Source organism: Cornus florida, unplaced genomic scaffold, assembly GCF_030987335.1.
Source record: "Cornus florida cultivar Cherokee Brave unplaced genomic scaffold, ASM3098733v1 CherokeeBrave_3.0.0_Hap2_Chr04, whole genome shotgun sequence".
NCBI classification, from domain to species: domain Eukaryota; kingdom Viridiplantae; phylum Streptophyta; class Magnoliopsida; order Cornales; family Cornaceae; genus Cornus; species Cornus florida.
This window is the reverse complement of record NW_026775574.1, coordinates 95,738,132-95,760,008: the sequence shown is the minus strand read 5'-3', so window position 1 is coordinate 95,760,008 and position 21,877 is coordinate 95,738,132. Positions and strand designations below refer to the sequence as shown.

The 21,877-nt window shown below is 37.6% G+C and overlaps 1 protein-coding gene across 1 annotated transcript; it reads left to right on the top strand.

The window, feature by feature from the left end:
• The first annotated feature begins 18,149 nt into the window (after positions 1–18,149).
• Positions 18,150–19,747, top strand: LOC132305414 (uncharacterized). The gene is made up of 2 exons (XM_059803056.1): positions 18,150–18,618; positions 18,732–19,747. The coding sequence occupies exons 1-2, from the start codon at positions 18,150–18,152 to the stop codon at positions 19,745–19,747; spliced, it is 1,485 nt and encodes a 494-aa protein (XP_059659039.1).
• Positions 19,748–21,877: the final 2,130 nt, after the last annotated feature.

Sequence of the window (21,877 nt, the reverse complement as noted above, 5' to 3'; positions counted from 1 at the left end):
ACGAGAGAGAGAGAAATGAGAAGCCTAAATGGCCTCTCAACCTTTAAAAGAGGTGTTGGTGGGTCCCACCACCAAAAACATTTTCTTTTTCCTTTTATTTTCATTTTACACTACATATATATATATACACACGTATTTAATAAATCACAACCTCATACAACATATTAAATAAAATGCATGGGATACAAATAGACCCAACTAAAATCCCTATATGCAACAATTCCGATAGTGGGTCCCACACAGGACCGTCCATCCCGAAAAATAGAAAAATGCAAAAATGACTAACCTTGTATTTCAAAGAGTCCTGAACTCAATGAAATGTCCCAACCATCTCTCAGACACAACCGGCACACTCCACAATATCCGGTACGTAAAACGGCAAAAGACGAAAATGCCCTTACAACGACAAAAATTTTGAAAAAATAAAAACATCACACACACTATCGTTCTACAAAAAATCAATCGCTGACGATCCCTGACTTTGTGACTCCCCCGTCTAACAGCTCTCGACCTCAGACTTACTCTTGATCTTTGTAGAAGAGTTGCAAGTAGATCAAACAATACTCCACGAATGCTTTGACTCATTCAAAGTGTGATTGCCCTTCAAATCATATTTTGATGTAAAAGGAAGAAATTCTACTTTCTCTAAACGGACTTGATAAATTCTTCAAAAGCTAGTGTTTCGATTAGAATAAGATCAATACCCAAGTCACTCGTGTATATAGTGTGTATGCTCTCAATGAAAATAAATACTCTAAAAATTCTCACACAATTGGCTCTCAAAATAGTTTAGAAATTTAATATGCAAAAAGCTAGCGAACCCTAAATGAGAAAACATGTATTTATAAATTTTTGAAAATCTAATTGTACTTGGAAAACAAGTTAATTTTGAGTATGATTATTATTGCAAAAGTTTATCTAAAAAGAGAAAGCCAAAAAATAATCTATAAGCTATAAGAGTATTCCATCAAGAAATGAGTATGAACCATCAAACAAGCTATAAGAGTATTCCATTTAAGCACCATGCCTTGACCATCACTAGATTCATGATATTAACACACATAGACATGCATCAATATAGCAAAATCTAGAGATAAACATATGAAAATCTATTCTAGCATACATTGACGTATGAATAGAATGAAATAATCAATTGGAAGTATTAAACTACACAAATCAAGATAGAAACAAGATTTATATATATCAAAGGTCAAGACAAGTATTACAACACAAATCCCCTCAAAATACAAAGCATCAAGGTCTAGGAAGCATGCTTAGGGCTAACTCTAGCCCCAAGAAGATGTTTAGCCACTCATTGATGTAGTTATCCAACCCTCAAGGGTCATCTCCATGCTAGGATTGATCTTCTTCTCCTTAATGGAAACCCTAGATGAGTGGAAGAACTCCCAAATAGTGTGTATCTCTCTAATCTCTAGACTCCTCCAACCTTTCTTATATATAGTTCCTTTTTCTATGATTGTGTATGATTGTATATGTGTAAAATGGCTCAAAATCCTTATATAGGTAGCTAAAGTGTCACACCCAATGGTTAGACCTTATGCACTAGGCCCTCCAAATGATTGCACCACGAGCACACCTTTTAATTAGCTGGAACTCTGTTTTTCTCGCACTTAAGGGGGTTAGATTGATCGAAGTATGTCCAGATCGATTGAAGTATAGCCGATCGATTAAACCTTGGCAGCGCCTTTTTGGAATAATGACAAATCTGAGATATTTTTGAGATATTTTGGGAAAAAGACAAAAGTGGTAGGTGGGGATAAGATCAAAGAAGTTCGATTAATCGAAAGGATATTGGATTGATCGAAGATGGAAATTCTTGAGGATAAGGACAAGGGGTTTGATCCATCTTGGTGAGGCTGGATCGATCACTATGAGATCAATCAAATATTAGTCTGATCGATCAAAGCTTGCTGTTTTCCACCACTTTGCTCATTTCTTCCATTCAGCTTAAGATTGCTTCTTTTATGCTCTAATTTGGTTGAATTAACTTATTTTGGGGATAAGTGCCTAAAAAGGGCAATAATATGAAATTAGTTTAAAACGGGAAAATAAGATAGATAAAGGTCCTAGAATAATCGAGCTTAAGGGGTTTAAATGCATACTTTTCAGAGCTCATCACACCCACAAACTTAAATATTGTTAGTCCCTAGCAATGAACTACAAAGTAAATAAATGAAATGAATAACTATATAACTATACAACTATAAACTAGAAAGTAATAAATGGATAACACCACCTTCTTAGGGAACACGATTGCATTTAGCAAATGCAACAAGCCTTTTAAACCCCTAGGTTACCCTTAGTTGACGAGTGAAGTCTCGTGAGGGTTTCCAGAAATAATACCCACAAATATTAAGCTCATTCTCACAAAAGAGGCACCAATATTACAAACAAACATTGGAAGAAAACTACCACAAGTATGCAATTTTTCAACCATTTCCAAGCAATCTTCCAAAATTTCAACATCAAACAAGCAAATATGGTCCTCAACACATCAAGAAAATGATCATGCAAATCAAAACAACACTAGAATCCTTTTTGAGTAGACTGGCATTAAATATATTTCTATCTAAGCCAACTAAAGAAATTATCACATCTTTACCCTCAAACTAGCACACAAATCTAGTTCCAATCATCAAAACAAAGAGTGGACCTTTTATTAAAGCTTATTCAACTAGGTATACTTATTCTTTTCACTCGATTTTTTTTTCCTAATCCTAAGGATCAAAGATGGAAGCATAGTGTAATGTGTTGATCTATTAAGTTTTCTAACGATTCATGAGGTCGAGCGTTAGGTCAATGACTCCCAAACCAAACGACTTTAGGACATTGGGCATTAAAACACCCCTAAGGACTTACAAGCTCAAATCAACTAGATTACAAATTAAAACAACCTCCATCTAATCATTTCTCATTTCTCACCTTTTGGGAAAAGTCCTCACTTTTATTCTTCTTCTTTTTTATTTTTTATTTTTTTTATAGCATTTAATTATTAACCTAAAGTTTAGGCCCTCTATTTTTCGACATGAGAAATTCAGTACCTGATGAGGCTAGAATCCCGGCTACTCAATAAAAAAGGTTTGTTATCCACCTTATCAAGAATGAAAGCTTTTAATGCACTACTAACTCAATTGGGATATAACCAATTCAATAATCAACAAAGCATGTACCCCACAAATGAATGCTAGTGTGCGCCTGTGCTAGTGTAGAATTCTAGAGTGAATCTCAAAACAATCACAAAATCAGGATGATATGGACCACAAGTGCAAACAAGATATCAATATTTCAAAAAATTTACTCCTAGATCGCATCCACAAGACATACAAGGAGTATTGGACTCTCAAGTCAAGCAATTTTTGAAATTTTAAGCAATATAGTCCTCAAAAGATCAAAATAATAGCTAGTTATGGACCAATCATGGAAAATCCTTCAAATACACACGTCATGCTCAAAATATTAAATTAAAAACAAACACTACAAAGAACACCCATTACCCCAAAACTTAAATGGCATAGTGTCCTCAATGTGCAAAGAGAACAAAAGGAAAGAGTATACCAGTGCAGCTATGGTAAAGAATGGCCAGAACATAAGTATCCGAAGTGGGTGGTACAACCCCCCCAAACTTGGGATTGACTGTGGTCCTGAAAAGATTGCACTGGGATAAAAGCTCATCAGATAACAAATGGGATAATAATAGTGCATAGTGGACATGCAAGTGTAAATGGGATAATAAATGAACTAAGGAGAGAGAAATAAGGATGGTCCTGAAAAATTGGGCAGTACTCTCTCACTGAAGTCACTGGAATGTACCTGATAATGGAGTCAATCACAGATAAATATATCAATCTAATAACTTAACATCTTAAAATATCATGCATATAATAGAAAGAATAAAAGTAGTGTAAGGTACAACACAGTATCTGGGCCAACAGACTGGCCACAAAAATAAAATAAAAGTATCAAAGGAACAGTCAGGTATCACAGATATATAAAATGAGGGGAGATATATAGAGATCAAGCAGAGGAAGTCAGTCGAGTAGGGTGTGATCCCTGGATGTCTCTAGAAATGCTTTGCAGCGCAGTCAAGACGTCCGCACGGAGAGTAGTCACATCGGTGCTAAGGGAGGCCACATCAGCTCTGAGAGAAACTACCGTATCCTCTAAGGTCTGGATACGCTCTCCTAGGCTAGGTGTCTGAGCTGGAGCATCAGGGATGCCTAGATCAGGAAACTGAGGCTCATCTTGACTCTACTCCTGAGAATGTACTGGTGACCCTACCGAAGAGTGATGTGGGGACTCCTCTGGAGGCTGCTGCTCTAAGTCAATCTTTATATGTGCGTCTGTAGCCGCCGGTGGGTCTGCTAGATCATCTGCTGTTGCTGCTACCTCAGCCTCCTTTATCTCTGCCAACCCTACCTCCTCAGCCTCCTCAGCTGCCATGATGGCCTTATCCTTTAGACTCTTAATAAGAGCATTGTAGCTCTTATTCCAGTCCTTCTTGCCATAGCGGCAAGCCCCTGCCTTAGAATGCTCCATTGGGTGACAATGATAACGCTGGTCTTGGAGGATCTGGGTAATCAAATGTGCGAAGGGAAGGAAGGTGGCCTACCCGGCTTGGCCTTGCTAATGTAGCTTGAGTAAAGTCTCATCATAATACTCTAGTAGAGTGTAGGAACAGAAAACCAATGGCCTATATAGAAGGCTGCTAGAAAATCTAAACGCCGCGGGATCTTATGGCCCACCATAAATACATTTTGGTATAAGACCAAGTCGAAGAACCATAAATTATCACGCAAATAAGTCCGGGTGGTGAATGCCTCGCCATTACTGTAAGGGCCAGTTAGGGCAACGGCCATGTCTGCATCAGATAGCCTCCAGAGAATAGGATACTTGAGGTCGGGAGGGTAGACGTGTGGGCACCGAGAAGATATGGCCAATGTCTCAACTATAACTCAAATGGGATAGCCGTCAATGGTGGTCCGTAACTCAGACAGGTTACTCGGAGCTGGCCGGAGATTATAGTAGAACAACCGGATGAGCCGCGGGTAAATTGGGTAAGCTACCGAGGCCAGAATAGCTGAAATACCGCGCTGATCAATCTCATTATAGGCCACCTTAGTCAGGACTGACTGGGAGAAGAAAGCAGTGTCAAAAACAGACTCATGCGCCATTGAAAGGTGTGCATATCTCCTTTTAGGTCTGTCTCAGACCTGGCCGGGCTGTACCAGTAGTAGTGAAGGAGATGGTATATGCTCAGCCTCATCTGCCAATGAAGAAGATGAGGATGCGGATGCAGAAGAGGCGGAACGCTCGAACTGAGCTAGAGCTAGCTCCTTAAGCTCCCCCACTTGCGATCTCACTTTACGTTGATACTATCTGTGAGTAACAGTCTTGACTCGAGCCATGGTCTATAAAAGAAAGAAACACTTGTAATTGTAGTCAGTAATAGGAATAACATATAAAATATAGAATTGAAGCACAACAAATAGAAATATGTTTGTCAAGTTAGATAGACAACTCAGAATAAATTACATGAATCTATGCAAGTGATAATGCAGCCAGGTATAGATATCGAATGTTGAAATAAAGTGAAACATGTTGAACACGATAAGTATGGAATGCATCCAATGCGGAAAACACAAGCATTGGGCAAAAATAAACTAGCATGAACACTGATGAGGGTGCAGGAGTATAAGTATAGAAAGCAGTGCGTTCGATCGATTATGGAAAAGAGGAGATCGATCTAAGTTGGATCGATCATGAAATAGTTGAGATCGATCTTTCTCTGATTGATCAGAGAAAGAGCGTGCTCGATCGAACTCTGTAGAAAACACGAACAATCACAGATCTGTGACGTGGACAACACGGGGGCACCCGAATATGCTCGAGGGCCCCTATACACCTTAACAAGTCAAAATTGGTCACTTAATTCAGCACATGACCCCCGAAATGAAAATCGGAACAAAATATATACACATATATACATAAACTTTGAAACTTCAAAAATGGCAACAATTAGCATGGAAGTTCTAGATCTAATCATAGAAAACATGGAAAACTTGAGATTAAAGCTCAAAATTGAAAATAGAACCCAAAACTTACCAAGAACGAATGAAAGAATTTGAGACGGAGATGATAGGATGAGATTTGGGGCGAGAGAGAGTTTGGTAGCAGAGAATTAAAAGAGAGAACAGAGAGGAAAGAAGAGAGACTAAGAGACAAAGAGAGGGTTTAGGCCAAAGAATTAGGCTGGACCAAGGAGGAAGGTTGAGGGTTGTTAGAGGGTTAGAACTAGAGCAGAGGAGTCCTTGACAGCTGTCACGATCACCGTAAAAACTAGGAAGAAGACGGTTAAGGTTTCAATTCGAAACCTAGAGGCAAGTTCTATATCTTACTCCTTCCCTTAGACTTGTGTTTTGTGCATGCCTAGATAATCTCTAGGATTTAATCGGATTTTAAAACTGGTCTTGATAGCATGTTAATTCTAAATTAAAATAGTTTTATGTGATTTTGTTTGAAATTGTGTAATCTTGAATTGTGTTACATAATTATGTGTTTTCAATTGATATTTATAATGCATACTGTGTTATATACATGTTGGGGATGTGTTGGGACCTAGTTTAGACACCTAGGAACCTTAGCAATGGAAGACAGAGGGACTGGAACACGTCGGAGAAGGAAAATTTGAGTCTGAGAAGAGTGGAGGCGGCTCCATTGAAGTGGAGCCGGCTCCCCACTGAAAGGAGGCGGCTCCTTTGTAATAAAGCTAGCTCTACATTTTAATGAAGCCGGCTCCCTTGCTGGAAAACACCTACGGGTGTATTTTTGTTATAGGGGCTGAAACGTGGTTCTGAACTTGTATGGGGTGTTTTAAATGATTTAAATAAACATGAAAAAATCCTAGTATGGTTTATCTATGTTATTATGCTAAGAGATTGGATATCATGAAATTTTAATATTAATTTGCATTCTGTCAAGGATTAAGGGAAGTTTAATTACTTGTTTATATTTTAGCGAATTAAATGGATTATTTCAATATATCAGTATAATGTGTTCAGTTTATATTTCTGGTTATCATTATATCATGCTCTGGATTATAATTGATGTCTAAATTTATCATTTATTGCATCAATTATTGGATGTGTAGATTATATGCATCGGTATGGGACGGTGGCATATTAGGTATGGATTAGATCACAACGCTAACGCCTACCTATTCTGGAATAAGGGAATAGATTATAAAATTAAATCCTACTTTTATTTAAGTCAATCAACTGAACATGTTAAATGACTAACTGGATTACTTGTTACTTATATTTAAGTCAGTTCAACTAAACAAGTTGAATGACTAACTGGATTATTTGCTACTTATATTTAAGTCATATCATCTATACAAGTTGAATAACTAATTGGATTACTTATAGATGGATATGATAGAATTTATATATATATATGATTATGGTACCATGATGTGAGCTTGAGTCTCAGGATCGATGGTTAGGGAGCGTATATGCATTGGGATGCATAACTGGCTATGATAGGTAATGGTGTACCCAGTTAGGTCTAGGTACTCATGACCACCTCAGGTGCGTTTTGCATGTTGCCTTCTATTCAGGTTGAGACCCCCTTTGTAGTCCAGTAAGAGTCTCTTAGTATGGATATATATATGTATGGACTAGATAGCTATTGTTGAGTTATCTAGGATGTATTTGTGTATCGAGTCTCTACTTAGACAGTAGTAGAGTAGGACTTGTTTGTGGGTCTGACCCACCATCATTTTTCAGGTATTCATCAAGAGTAGGGATCGTTCGTGCTGAGCAGGGATCATCTATTTCACTCTTCAGGATTATTTACATAAAAGCTTTCTTTATGTTTCAGTGTTCTGATATAGTCAGTTGTTGGTGTCACTTGTTCAATTGGGATTTGTTAGGGGTCCACATAGTATGGATTCTCAAGTTATATTAGTATTGGAGGATTAGATGTTTCAAAATATTTTCTTATTTATAAAAATTTATTCTGAGGACTTTATTAATGGATTATCAATTTAGTTTTCTTTCAGTAATTTTATTTATTCTTGTTTATCAGATTTGTATTCTATGTTCATTTATTGCCATTTGTTTTGATATCCTGAGGTATTCGGGCGTGGGCCTAGCCAACCCGCATCTGGAAATTCAGGGGTATCACAAGTGGTGTGATCTGGTTAAAGGATGGCAATCCTAATGGTTCTCTATGGTTAGGATTCGGTGGAGTCAAGGAGTTTGGTTGGAGGCTTGTGCCTCGTGTGCTTATAGGTGACGGTAGAGAGTTTATTCGACACTACGGTGCCTTTTTCGTTTAGTTACTGTTGTGTGGGGAAAGGTTAAGTGTGATTGTGGTCACTGTTCGGTCGAGCTTGCGTTGAGTCATAAGCACAGGGTTGTGAGTGACATGAGACGTGGATTCTTCGTGTCGAGGTTCTCGGCGTGGCGTGTTGCGTGGGGTGCTCGGAGACATACTCTGTTTTTGCATCCTTTCGTCTTTCTCTTATAAGGTGGGTTGATTTCGGGGATGAAATCTTTTAAAGTTGGGGAAATTGTAATATTTCTATTTTTCACCATTTTTTATTTTCTGTAGTTTTTTGATTTTCTGAGGGTATTTTTGTCTTTTCTCATTTTGTGTACCTAACACCGTGGAGTGTGCCGAGTGTGTTCGAGAGTTGGTTAGGGCATTTTATTGAATTCATGACTCTTTGAAATGCAAGGGTTGCTATTTCAATATTTTTTCATTTTTCAGGCCGGACGGCCCCAGGTGGGACCCGTTACCAGAATGGTCGTGTACAGGGGTTTTGTTTAGGTCCAATTGCATCACATTCATTTTTATTTAATGTATTTTATGTGGTGATATATTTAATTATGGTTATAATATAATTAGTGTAAGTGTATATGATTTTGTGATACAAAAATAAGCCAAAAAGATATTTTCGAGTGGTGGGACCCACCACTTATGTGAATTAGTGGCCAAAAGGCCACATTTTGGCCTCATTTCTCTCATTCTCCCGTAAGCTCTCTTCTCTCTCTAATTTCTTCATTTTTTCTTTTTCTTTCTTAAGCAAAATTTCAATCTTTGATTTCTTTTTCACCCCTTGGAATTTTTGGGGTGTCATTTTTGGCAAATCGGAGAGCACGACGAGATCTATGTGTAGGTGTAAACAATTCCTTGTTTGGCCAACTCTAGGGATTTCAAAATTTTGGACCCATTTGGGGGTTTTTGCATCTAAGTGAGGTAGGAGTTTCCAAATCGAAAGTACTCCTTGAATTTTTGTGAATTGCTCTCCTAATTGTGATTTAACATGCTTATTTTATAAATTTTGAGCATGATCTCCATGTAATATGTAATGAAAAGTGTTGAATTTTGTGTTTATGTGAGTTGTTGTGAAAAATTGGTGTGCAATGTATGTTGTACCATGATCTTTTTGAGTAAATGCTTTGTTTGTTAAGTGACAATATTTTCTTACTTGTAGTGCTGAATTCTTCTTTAAGCTTGTTGTGTTATTAAGGTTCAAAAGCATGGAAATTCTTGACATTGAATTGGATATACATTCATGTATTAGCATAGGGTGAGGAAGGTAAATTGTTTTGGAAAGGAAGGAAGGTGTTTTAGGAAGGATATAAATCTGTTTTGGGAAAAAGGTTTGAGAAATGGGGAGTGGCATTTCACCTCTTGGATTTGCATGGCATTACACTCATTGTATATGGACTTCTATGTAAAGATGTGTAGTGATATATTTTTCCCCAAAATAAATATGACCCCTCTTCTATGTGCCATTCTTTGTTTGGATTTACTGGATCGTTAAGGGGTGCGTTTTAGGCATTCCCTACTGAGCTTTATGCTCACCCCATTATATTAACATTTTTCAGGTCACAAGAAGGAGGTGGCGGATGACAATCCACCGTAGGCATAAGGAGACTAGAAGTATATTTTGTTGTCTTTTGTATTTTAGGCCACTCTATTGTAAAGTCTCACCTAAAGAATGTAATTCAACTGGTATAAAATAGCCTTGATAGGTAACTACGTACTCTGGACAACATTATATTGTAAATTGGATTAAGTGTAAAGACTAAGATATTATCTATTAAAAAGAATGGGAATGAAGTATAATGTGATAAATTATTGGTGCTTTTAATCATTGAATTTAGTATATCATTTTGCAATATGTTAAAAATAGTTTTAGATCAGATCTAAGACCTCCCCCAAGCCATTATACATTTTCTCATTTTCAGCAATCCCAGTAGCAGAAAACTAGATTGCAGAGCCATTTCGGTAGGCCGAAATGCCCGTTTCGACCGACCGATTCATCCAGTAGCCTCAGCTACTGTACAAACCATTACCGGCCGATCGAAATGGACACTTCGGTCGATCAGTCCAGGGGTGTCTACTTCGGCCGACCGAAGCCCCACTTTGATAGACCGGACTGTTGTGGCTTGGTTTGTTTTTGCTTATTTCTCCAGTATAATTCGTTTAGAGCCTTGTGAAGCATAACTATAACTTAAAAATGATGTATTAACACTAGATATGATGGATTGACTTAGATGACCTCAGGTTCGGGTAAGGACCCGGTTAGCAGTCCAAGCTCACGGGCTTGAGTCGTTACAGGACTAGTTAAGATCCTTAACACACAGCAGAAGGTGTTGAGGAACAAGACGATACCATTGGTGAAAGTTTTTTGGAGACATCATGGAGTTAAGGAAGTTACTTGGGAGCTTGAACAGGAGGTTCGCTCCAAGTATCTAAAGTTGTTTTCTCCCTTATGTATGTCTTGATTTCGGAGATGAAATCTTTTTAACTTAGGGAGAATGTAATGTTTATGACTTTTTATTTATATATATATATATATATATATATATATATATATAATGTTAATTAAAGAAGATATTTTGTAAAAGTTGGTGGGACCCACCATTATCATTTACTATCATATGTGACCAAGGGTCATTTACTGACCCATTTTTCAATCAACTCTCTCTCTCTGTACGTGACTTCTCTCTCTCCCTTCCAGCTTTCATTTTTTTTCCTTTTTATTTTCCTTTCATAAAAGCTTAGATTAAAATCACACCATTGGGATTTTGATAGCACTTTTTAAAGCAAAATCAAAGAGTTCGGCGAGATCTTTAAGTGGGTGTAAGTAATTTCAGTTTTGGTGCATCTTAGGATTTTTGAAATTAGGGCACAAAATTTGGGGTTTTCATCATTTTGGATGTAGGAGTGTTTAATTCACTTTTTCTTGCTCCTTTGTGAATCATTCTACTTGATTAATTGTCTAACATGCTAAACTATGATGATTTCCTTTAAAATGATCAAATTATTGTGAATTAAGTATGTGACTAAGTGCTTTAATTGACACTACATGAAATAGCAAGCTTGTATGATATATAATTTCATATTTTATATGCTTATTATGTTGGATTATTGTTTAATGAAAGCATAATATTTTTCATAGAATTTCTTGTAAAGTATGCTATGTAATTCAAGCTTGAAATTAGATGTATATTGATAGATATTGGCATGGCATGAAAAATATGAAACATCCATGCACTTCATTGGGAAAAGAAATGGGAACATAGTTTTGAAAGGAATTAAAATGGGCTTTTTGGGAAAAAGTTTCGATAAAAGGGTTTGAGAAAAACCCGGTCGCCTAGGAGTTGCCTAGGGACCACGGCGTTAGTGAGGCCTAGAGGGGAATAGGGTGATCTCCTTAGTGTGGTTAAGTTACTGCCCAAATGATGCCATGGGTTAGGGACAGTTATCCAATCTTGCTCTTATGCCACCATGGAGTTGTCATGGGACGGGTTTTACTAACGATTTGAAAATGACAACAGAAATGTTTTTGAAAAATGGGGAGTGACATTGCATAACATGGCATTATATTGCACGACACATTCATTTGTGTCATTAGATTAATGATGTGGTAATGTAGTTATATTTTCCCCGACTTGGCATGATCCTGCTTTCTTATTTCCATTCATTGTATGGATTTACGGGGTCTCAAAAGGTGTGCCTTAGGCACCTCCTATTAAGCTTTTGCTCACCCCTTCCTCTTAACATTTTTTAGGACACAGCAAGGAAGTGGCGGATGACAATCCACCACAGGCATGAAAGGACTAAAAGTGTATTTTGTAATCATTTTGTAAACTTGAGCTCATTTTTGTATAATACCATGATAGGTATGTATTAAGTTTGTTTAGCATGGATTTGTATTATAACTTTGAGTTTGACTCCACTTTGTTGTAAATTGAATTTGTTATAAAGATTATGTATAATCCTTTGGGAAGTGAAGAAAATGGTGTTATCTTGTATCATATTATTTATGTTCATAACCATAGAATGAAGAATGTATTATTTACATTGTGTGTTGGGATATGTTAGATAAATTTTGAAGGTCCAAGAGAGGCCATTGCATTTTTATGCATTTAAGCAGGTTGTCGTGGGACCTTTTTTAGTAGAGGTCATGCCGAAATTTTTTATTTATAATTGGTATCATTTTAGGGTCGTTACAAGTACAGAACTAGTTTAGGTCCTAAAACCCTCTTATACAAGACTACAACACAACCAAATCAACAATACACAAGTAAACTTAAGGTTGTTATTGGGTGCAACTTGTGTGGACTAGCCCGTTTTCAATCCAATTTTTTTTGAATTTAAACTATTTTTATAATTAGAATTGAATTTGGGCTGAAAATTTTCTATCCAAATTTCATTTGATATGCATTAACAACCTGAGTCTAATCGGGATCCAAATTTTAATTCTAATTTTTAATTTTAAATACATTAATTATATTTCAAATTATAATAACATTTTTTTTTTCAAATTCCATTTGTATAAATTTTAATTTATTTTATATTAATACTTTGGAAAATTAATTCCCTATGAATTTATTTATAATTTTTTAGAAATTCATATTAATTTTCTTATACTTAGACCTATCTAATCCAAATCTAACTCAAGATCAACTCAATTTTTATTAGGCTTAACCCCATAATAAAGATTTGAAATTGGATATATTTGTATATACTGGCATGCAAGTTTATGTAATAGTGCAAGATCTTTTATCTGAAAATTTTCAACTTTAAAAAGAAAAAATTCAATAGAATTTTATTGAATTAGATATCAACTCTATCAATGTAATCATCATAGGTGTTGATGCAGAATTCCACGCAACCCGGATCTGATCTGACTTCCTGAACAAAGAGAAGAAAAGATGATGCTACAGGCACCGATGTGTTATCGGTGGAATAGGCTTCGACGAATAAGTCAGTATACAAAGTAATCTCTCTAGAGAAATCAAGAAATTGAGTTAGGATCTATTGCATACCTTAAAACGTCGATTAACCCCTTTATTTATAGGGCTTAGGTTATGATGTAACGTCAACTTACCATCGTCTTAATCCTTATCGTAATCTGTAGACTTAATCCTTATCGTAATCTGTAGGTTTAATCCTTATCGTAATTTGTAGAGCTTATATCAATCTTATGAGATAGTACGTTAATTTAACAACCTTCTCCTATCCACGAGTATTTAAATTAACATCCATCAGTTGCCCCCCATTTCGGAGGATTGCTTGTCAAACCACAGGAACGTTAATTCCTAAATATTACATAATAATATATATTTAGAATTGTAGAGCCGTTTACCCCGTATTTGTACAATAAGTTGGTTTGATTATTAGATAGTAAAGCCTTGCCCATCAGCTTGACTCATATTGCCACTTCGCGAACACAGTTGGGGGTCGAGCCTGACTCAAATTTAGCTTGACTCAAATTTAGCCTGACACAAATTTAGCCTAATGCAGTCGGGGTGTGGAGCTTGACTCAAATTCAGCTCGACTCAAATTTAACCTGACACAATCGGGGGTAGAGCCCGACTCAAATTTAAAATAAAATAAAAAAAAAAATTCTCTTAAAACTGTAGAAGTCTTTGACATATTTGTCGTAGTGCCACATTGGCAGCTCGTATATGTGGCAAGCTGCCATGTTGGCAGCTTACCTTTCGGCACATAGGCAACTCATGTGCGATTTCACTTTATAGAAGTAAATTCTTACGTAAAATAACCTACTGGGAGCTGATTGACCCTCATGAAGCAGATTTCTGTTAGACCTCCGCCATAAATCTCTTCCTTATCTATTTATGTTCTTCTTCTATAAATCGAGATGGTTTGAGTATAATTCATTCAAATTATTTCCATCTTCCAGAAAACCAAGTAGTACCAGTCATAGTGATGTTATTTTATACTTGATTTTATTGACATCTTTAGTCAGTTCGTCCATTTAATAAAGGAAGTAGATTAATACGAGTTTTACTCATCTCACCCTTTAACAAGGGAAGTAGATTACTATAAGCTTGCTCACCCTTTAACAAGGGAAGCAGATTACTATAAGCTTCACCCAGCTTACCCTTTAACAAGGGAAGTAGAGTACTATGAGCTTCACTCAACTCACCCTTTAACAAGGGAAATAGATTACTACGAGTTTCACTTAGGTCACCCTTTAACAAAGGAAGTAGATTACTACGAGCTTCACTTAGCTCACCCTTTAACAAGGGAAATAGATTACTTTCATGGTATTTAGGGTTGTCCTCCCCAGGATAATGTTGTATGATAATGGGCAATCCTCCACTAGAAAGTCCACCATCACAGTGACCTGCTTTGGATGGGCTCCTACAATGATTGGAAGGGTAATTGCCCCTAGTGGATATACTTTGTCATATGAAAATCCCACCAATGGTGACTTCATGGGTGGTAGTTTCTTTCTGCCAATTTTTAATTTATCGAACACCCAAGAAATAGTATGTCAGCTGAGTTGCTATTGTCAACCAGTATTCGTCGAACAGTGAAATTAGCGATGACCATGGAAAATACCAAAGGATCATCATGGGGCTAGTGAATTCGCTTGTCATCTTCTTTAGAAAAGGTTATGTTCGGCTCCTCAATTCGCAGTAATTTTGTTGGAGGAATTGTCACTCCAACTTCATTCACCTCTGAAAAACTACGAATTCTCCTGTCATGAGCCCTCCGAGCCGAACTCGTCTCTCCACCATTAGTTAAGCCACCCGATATAACTCTGATCTCACCTATTGGTTGGTGTTGAGGAAGGTGATCATCTCGGCCCTCTCGGGCTAGGTTGGAGCCTCTTCTTCTATTCCCAGTCGTGAATCTACGTAAATGACCTTTACGAACAAGGTTCTCGATCTGGTTTTTGAGGTCGAAGTAATCTTCTGTGTTATGTCCATGGTCCCAGTGGAACCTACAGTATTTATCTCAAGACCTCTTTATTGGATCAGCTTTTAGCTTTAGCGGCCATTTCAATGATGCATCATCTTAAATCTATAGAAAGACCTGCTCTACAGATGTATTTAGGGGGTTATAGTCATTATACGTGCCTGGGCTCACTTGACAGCAAGACGATCTGTCAGCCTGGCTGTTTGAGAATTTCTTATACTTCAATTCCCTTTCCTCCCTAGTGCTAGGTGCTGGCCTCTTTTTATCTGACCTCTTATCTTCACCATCTTTGTTTTTTCATGCATTTATAGCATCCTTAGCGTTCATGTTCTTCTACGCTCTAACCATTAACTCTATCATGCTCGTAGGGGCTTCCTTTGACAAGGAAAATGGGAACTTAGAGGTCTGCAGTCCTCCCATAAAGGCTGTGAGGGCAACCTTATCATCCACCTCTTCTACCTGCAGCATTTCAGGGTTAAAATGACTTATGTAATCATGAAGAGGCTCTCCCTTCTGCTGCTTCACATTTAATAAGTGTGTTGCTGGTCTCCTATGAATAAGTGTCCTATAAATTATTTGCTCTACTCATTAAAGTTTTCAATGGAGCCTGGCTTTAATTTATTGAACCAGAGACGAGCCCAACCCTTTAGTGTGGTACGGAAAGCCCTACACATAATCTCGTCCGGCATGGCTTACAAATACACAAGAGCTTTGTAGGTTTCCAAATGATCGAGAGGGTCCTGCATCCTATCGAAGCTCTTAAGAGTTGGCATCCTGAATTTACTAGGTAGAGGACAACTCATAATAGCTAGGCTAAATGCTAGGTTGGTCTTTTGTACCAGATCAGTCACTATGGCCTGGCCCTTCCCTTTCATCGCTTGCATGACAACTTCGACCCTAGCCTCAGATTTTGCATTTGTATCGAAATGAGTGACGTCCTCGGTCTTTTCGCCAACACAACCAGAGGTATCTCAACGAAGCTTGGCGGTATTCTGTTCAGGAGACCGATGGTGATGGCTTCTTTGTTGACCCTCTATTTGACCCTTTATTTGACTAAGCTTAGTGTCGTTGTCAATCCTACGGGAGTGATTGTTTGGTACTTCACTGTTCTCCACCTTGTTGGGGGCGGCTAGGTGTTGCAGAATCATTGCATTTTGCTGGACTAATTGGTTCATTCCCTCATTAAGGTTTAAACCTGTTGTTGCAACACTGTAACGCGTTCCTGATCGTTTGGGATAACGGGGGGTTGCCTCGTCGAGTCCCCCTGATTAAAAGTCTGCAACGTTTCATTCTCGCCAACTGTTGATGCAAAATTTCGCGCAACCCGAATATGATCTGGCTTCCTAAACAAAGAGAAAAAAAGGTGATCTTACAGGCACCAGTGTGTTACCGGTGGAGTAGGCTCCAACAAATAAGTCAGTATACAAAGTAATCTCTCTGGAGAAATCAAGAAATTGAGTTAGGATCTATTGCATACCTTAAAACGTCGATTAGCCCCTTTATTTATAGGGCTTAGCTTATGATGTAAAGTAGACAATTTGTAGGCTTAATCCTTATCGTAATCTGTAGACTTAATCCTTATTGTAATCTGTAGAGCTTATCTCAATCTTATGAGATAGTGCATTAATTTAACAACTTTTCCCTATCTTCGGGTATTTAAATTATACATCCATCAATAGGCATGAGCTAACTCTTTCTAAGTTGATGCAAAGTTCAACCAGAGCTTAGACAACATTTCTCATTCTGCGGTTGAGTTTGGAACCTACAGTCCGTCTAAGTTGCATTCCTAGTTCTTGGAACTCTAAACTTGATCGGAAAAACAATAAAAATTACATGAATGAAAGTTATAAAAAAAGTCATGTTCAGTTTTGGCCCACGACATTAAATTGCTAGTCTGACTTGCTTAATTTATGTCTAAACAATTAGTATGATTCCAATATATTCCAACCAACGTCCAGAAAATTTCTACTTGAATTTTCTTTCGGTCTTTCACTGATTATGAAAGAAACATTCTCCGCAATTTTGCGGAAAATAGCATAAATGTTTCCAGGAATTAGAATTTTGCTCTTCCTCATGAATGTGACCCTCATAACAGAAATTGTTCCAACACAAATAGCAGAATCAACAACTACACAGAGGCTCTTTGCTTTTCATCCAAAAACAATAATTGTCGAAAATCAAAAACCAGGAGAGGAAGAACATGTTGTCCTGCAATTGGACACAACCCTATTACGAAGAAATAGCAAAAGCACCGATGGTATGGGTCGGGGTCTATGTTGCAGTAGCATCTCTAGTCTGCTCCATAGCTATGGCTGCGGACACCTACCATGGGTTCCGCCACAAAAAACTGTGGTTTCCGTGCAGATTTTTCTCTCTCGATCCTGCTTCTCTGACAATATTAGCTGTAGCAATGAAACTGCCTGTGGATCTAAGCACCAACATGCTACGCAAAATGGATCAGCTGGCAAAACTCAGCAGCACCGCCTTGATGTCTACAGCAATAGGTAATTTTATGCCATCTTTAAGAACCATGGATGACAAAGAAATCCTAATGAACATGACAGCCTTGGCTATTCTTGTAAGCAGCATCCTTGCAAATGTCTACATCCAATTAGGCACTGGCCTAATAAATAGAAATCTTATTGTAGAACATATTGTTGTTATGTTTTACTGGTTTGTTTTGCTTGTCATATTGAGTTTCTCAGCCTTGACGGTTTCGACCACTAAAAAACATTTACAGCTGAAGTATAGTGATTTACATAGAATCACTTCAACTGAAGAATCAGTGGGAATTGGAATGGCCACCACCCAAAAAACTAAAAGATTATGTGAAAAAGTATTGGATGATGGCAGAAACAGGTAGCCCTCAATTTGTGATGGCGCATTCTGTGAACTGCTCTGTTTTAGGGGCATTATGTTCTGTGACTACTGTCATTTTATTAGAAGCGGAGCTGAGGACGTTCTTTATGGACATATGTTTATACAGTGTTCCCTACGAACAATCTGATGATCGGTATGTTATGACTCACGATTCAGATTATAAGTGGTCAGTTTTGTTCATTCTTGTGATTCAGACGATCGGGGTGGTAGTAGGTACACCTGGGCCAGTTTTTAGATGGTTCATTGCCACAAAATTCCAGTGTTCAGTAAAAAAAGGCAAGAGTAGCAAAACTGAGTGGAAGACGGAGTATTACTGGATCAGAACGTTTGTAGGGTGGAGAGAGAGGCCTTTAGCTTTACGCCTCTGGAGCCAAAATTGTAGAAAACTTGTTCATAACACAAAGAATCGAATTCTGAACTTCTGTATTGGAGTTCAGATTGTGATCGTCACGGCTAGCAAATTAGGTTTGCTCATCTCCAGTTTCTTACTAAGCCTGTTGTTGTCATGTTTCCACTACTGCAAGGTCTTTAAGCAGGAGCTCCTATCTAAATCTAATGCCTCTCAAGTAATCACACAGGATCAGAATCGGAACCTGGTGCCCAACTGGATCTTAGCCGTTTTGTTCTGTATCTTGACGGTGAGGCGGAACTGACCCCACAGATCTTGAACAACATCAGGAATGCTACAGATCATTTGATACAGATAGGTAAAAAGCAGCAGCCTAAATATCTTAAAGACCTTTTAGGGAAATCTACCGGTTTCGAAGGGGTGGCAAAGTTTGATAACGACCAAATTCCATCTCTGAATTTTGAAGAACCACCCAACTCTTGGACTCTGCCTTTGGTTACACTAGCAAGCATTGCCATTGCACTTCCTAACATTGAAAAACAGAAGATGAAGCAGTTGCACAAAAGCATAAGTGAAGGCCTCTTGTATGTCAGCCTTGTAGAAAAAATCCTTGATTCCAAAGCTGACTTGGTAAACATTAGAAAGAAAGCAAATAGAGTGTGGGAAGAAGTTGATTTCTTCCGCAAATGGCTTGATCAAGATCTCCAAAATATCGCTGTTGAAGGAAAAACCACAAAGGAGACTCTGGAGAGACTTGTTAACATAGCTAAAACTATTGTCATGGAATATAAGGCAGGGATGAATGGGCAGGAGAACCCATTGAACTGGCCCATGGAGGTTATTGCTGCTAATTCAATGTACAGAATCGACCAAACTTTGCTGCTAGACCATGAAGGCAGTGAATACCAAATGGATCATGAAACACTATTTGAGCAATTATCTGTTATGGTCGCGGATATATTGGGTGCTTGTCTTACCAACTTACCGCGTGTTATAACTACGGAATGCTTTTGCAGTGCCATAAAAGAGAGGGAGAAAAGTGTCAAACATGCAGCTCGTCTTCTTGGTGAAACTGAAGAGATTCTCGATATCCTTCAACAGCGTGAACTTCCTACTCTAAATCCTGATCAAGCAGCTAATATCAATGAGTGGCGTGCTTCGATGAAGAAAGAAGATCCCTTGGCCTTTACTTCTTCATCCAACAATGGTGCATCTTCTTTTGGTTCTAGCAAGTCTATTGAGTAGGAGACCTGCATGATAAAATTCAGGCATATAATGCTATCACTGTCGGGTATGTACTCATCTGTGAGTTTTCTATATTTAAATTTTGTATGAATTCTCTGCATTTGAGTGTGATCTTGAGCATTTGAGTGTGATCTTGAACAGGTAGATTTATTCTATTCATATGCAACACATTCATTGTTTGTTTAGATATCATTTGAATTTACTGGATTCACAGGTAGACCTTTTCTTATGGTTCTAATATAGATTTATTCTATTCATGAACAACACATTCATTGTTTGTTTAGATATCACAGGTAGCACTATTCATGAATGCCAATCAAAATTTAGAAATCCTGAGCACGTATATAACGACCCGAACCCAGGGGTCCGAACCGTATCTGGGTCCTTACTCGAACCTGAGGTCATCTACTGTCACTACAGTCATTCCCAATTTTAAACTATAAGAGAACACATCATACTAAATCTGAAAACTGAAATACGGATTCTAAGTTTCTGAAGTGTTGTAATTTCCAAACTCATTTATGAGCCATACTAAAGGTTAACCCTGTCCCATAACAGTCACCACATGCATCTATAATGGTAGTATCATGATCACACACGTAGACGAAAAACCAAAAATTCATTTACATGAAACATTACATCCGACTACAGTCCCTGAACATATGTTTACGAAAGAGATACAAAACAAGTTTAAAGTTTTACAAAACTTGTATATACAACAAAAAATTAACACAAGAAAGTCCATCAAGTCCTGTCTAAGCCTGTGGGGGAATGTCTTTCGCCACTTCCTTTCCGTATCCTGAAAAGTAGTAGTTAGGAGTGAACACAACTGTAACGACCCAAAAGATAGCAAAATAGTAATAATAATAATAAAATATATAAAATTTCAGCATGAGCTCTGCAGAAAAAGTCCCTCTATAACCTGTTGAAATACATAAAATTGCAATAGCCTCACTGGACCTTAAAACTAATCTATCATGTCCCAACGTACAATACAAATATTATACCACATTCCCAAAATGATTACATACATATAAAAAGTCATGTTCCTTCATCTCATCCAAACAAGGAACACACTTTAGTTACATCAAGTTACAGTCCATAAAATATAGTTAAAATTTAAAAGTCTATAACTTACAACCTTATACCAATTAAACTAAAGTTTCACAAAATAGTTAAGATTGCATTTACAAAATATTAGAGTTCAAATACAAAAGATAGCAAAATAAAATAGATCTCCAAGCTCGTCTAAACTTATGGTGGATCGTCATCCGCCACCTCTTTTCCATGTCCTAAAAAATGTTTAAAATAATGGGGTGAGCATAAACTCAATAGAAAATGTCTAAGACACATTTCTTATAACCCCGTAAATCCATGCAAAGAATAGGAAAAAGTATACAGGATCATGCCAATTTCGGGAGAAATACAATCTTAATATCAATAACACCAATCCAAGTCACAAATAAAACATGTCATGCTATAGGACTAACAACTTTCAAGTTTGAGGTGGATTGTCGTCCACCGGTTCATTTCCAAGACCTGAAAAAAATAATATAAATATATAGGGTGACCAAATTGCTCAGTAGGTGGCACCTAAGACACGCATCTTGTGTCCCCGTGAACCCAAACAAGGAATAGGATAATAGGAATCGGGGTCATACTGTGTAGAGAAAATACAACATAACATACAGTTTCAACACAATCAATATGGAGCAATGAAGTGCAGTGCATGTTAATGTCGCTCCCCATTTTCAACAATTCAAATCCACCAATTTCAAACTGTTAATGTAACCCCCTTTGGTGACTTCGCAGTGCCGAGAGAAGGATTGGCTACTGTCCCTGACCTTTGGTGACTCCGCAGCGTCATTATGGGGCCCAGATAGCTCAACCACGCTAGGGCAATCTCCCTAGTTCCCTCTAGGTTACATTAACCTACCGGCCCATTGGTGACTCCGCAGCGACTGGGTTTTCTCAAAACTCTTTTTCATCAAAACTTGTTTCCCCCAAAAGTTCCCCTTTTTGTATCAAACAATTTCTTTCCCATTTTGATACCCAATGACATGCATGATCATCATATGCTTTCATGATGCCATGACACATAAAAGATTCATACAATACATAATTTAACAT

Coding starts and splice junctions, on each gene's coding strand:
- LOC132305414 (XM_059803056.1), top strand. CDS start 18,150: ATGGCGCATTCTGTGAACTGCTCTGTTTTAGGGGCATTATGTTCTGTG. Junction 18,619..18,731: donor CGTCACGGCTAGCAAATTAG/GTTTGCTCATCT, acceptor GTAATCACACAG/GATCAGAATCGGAACCTGGT.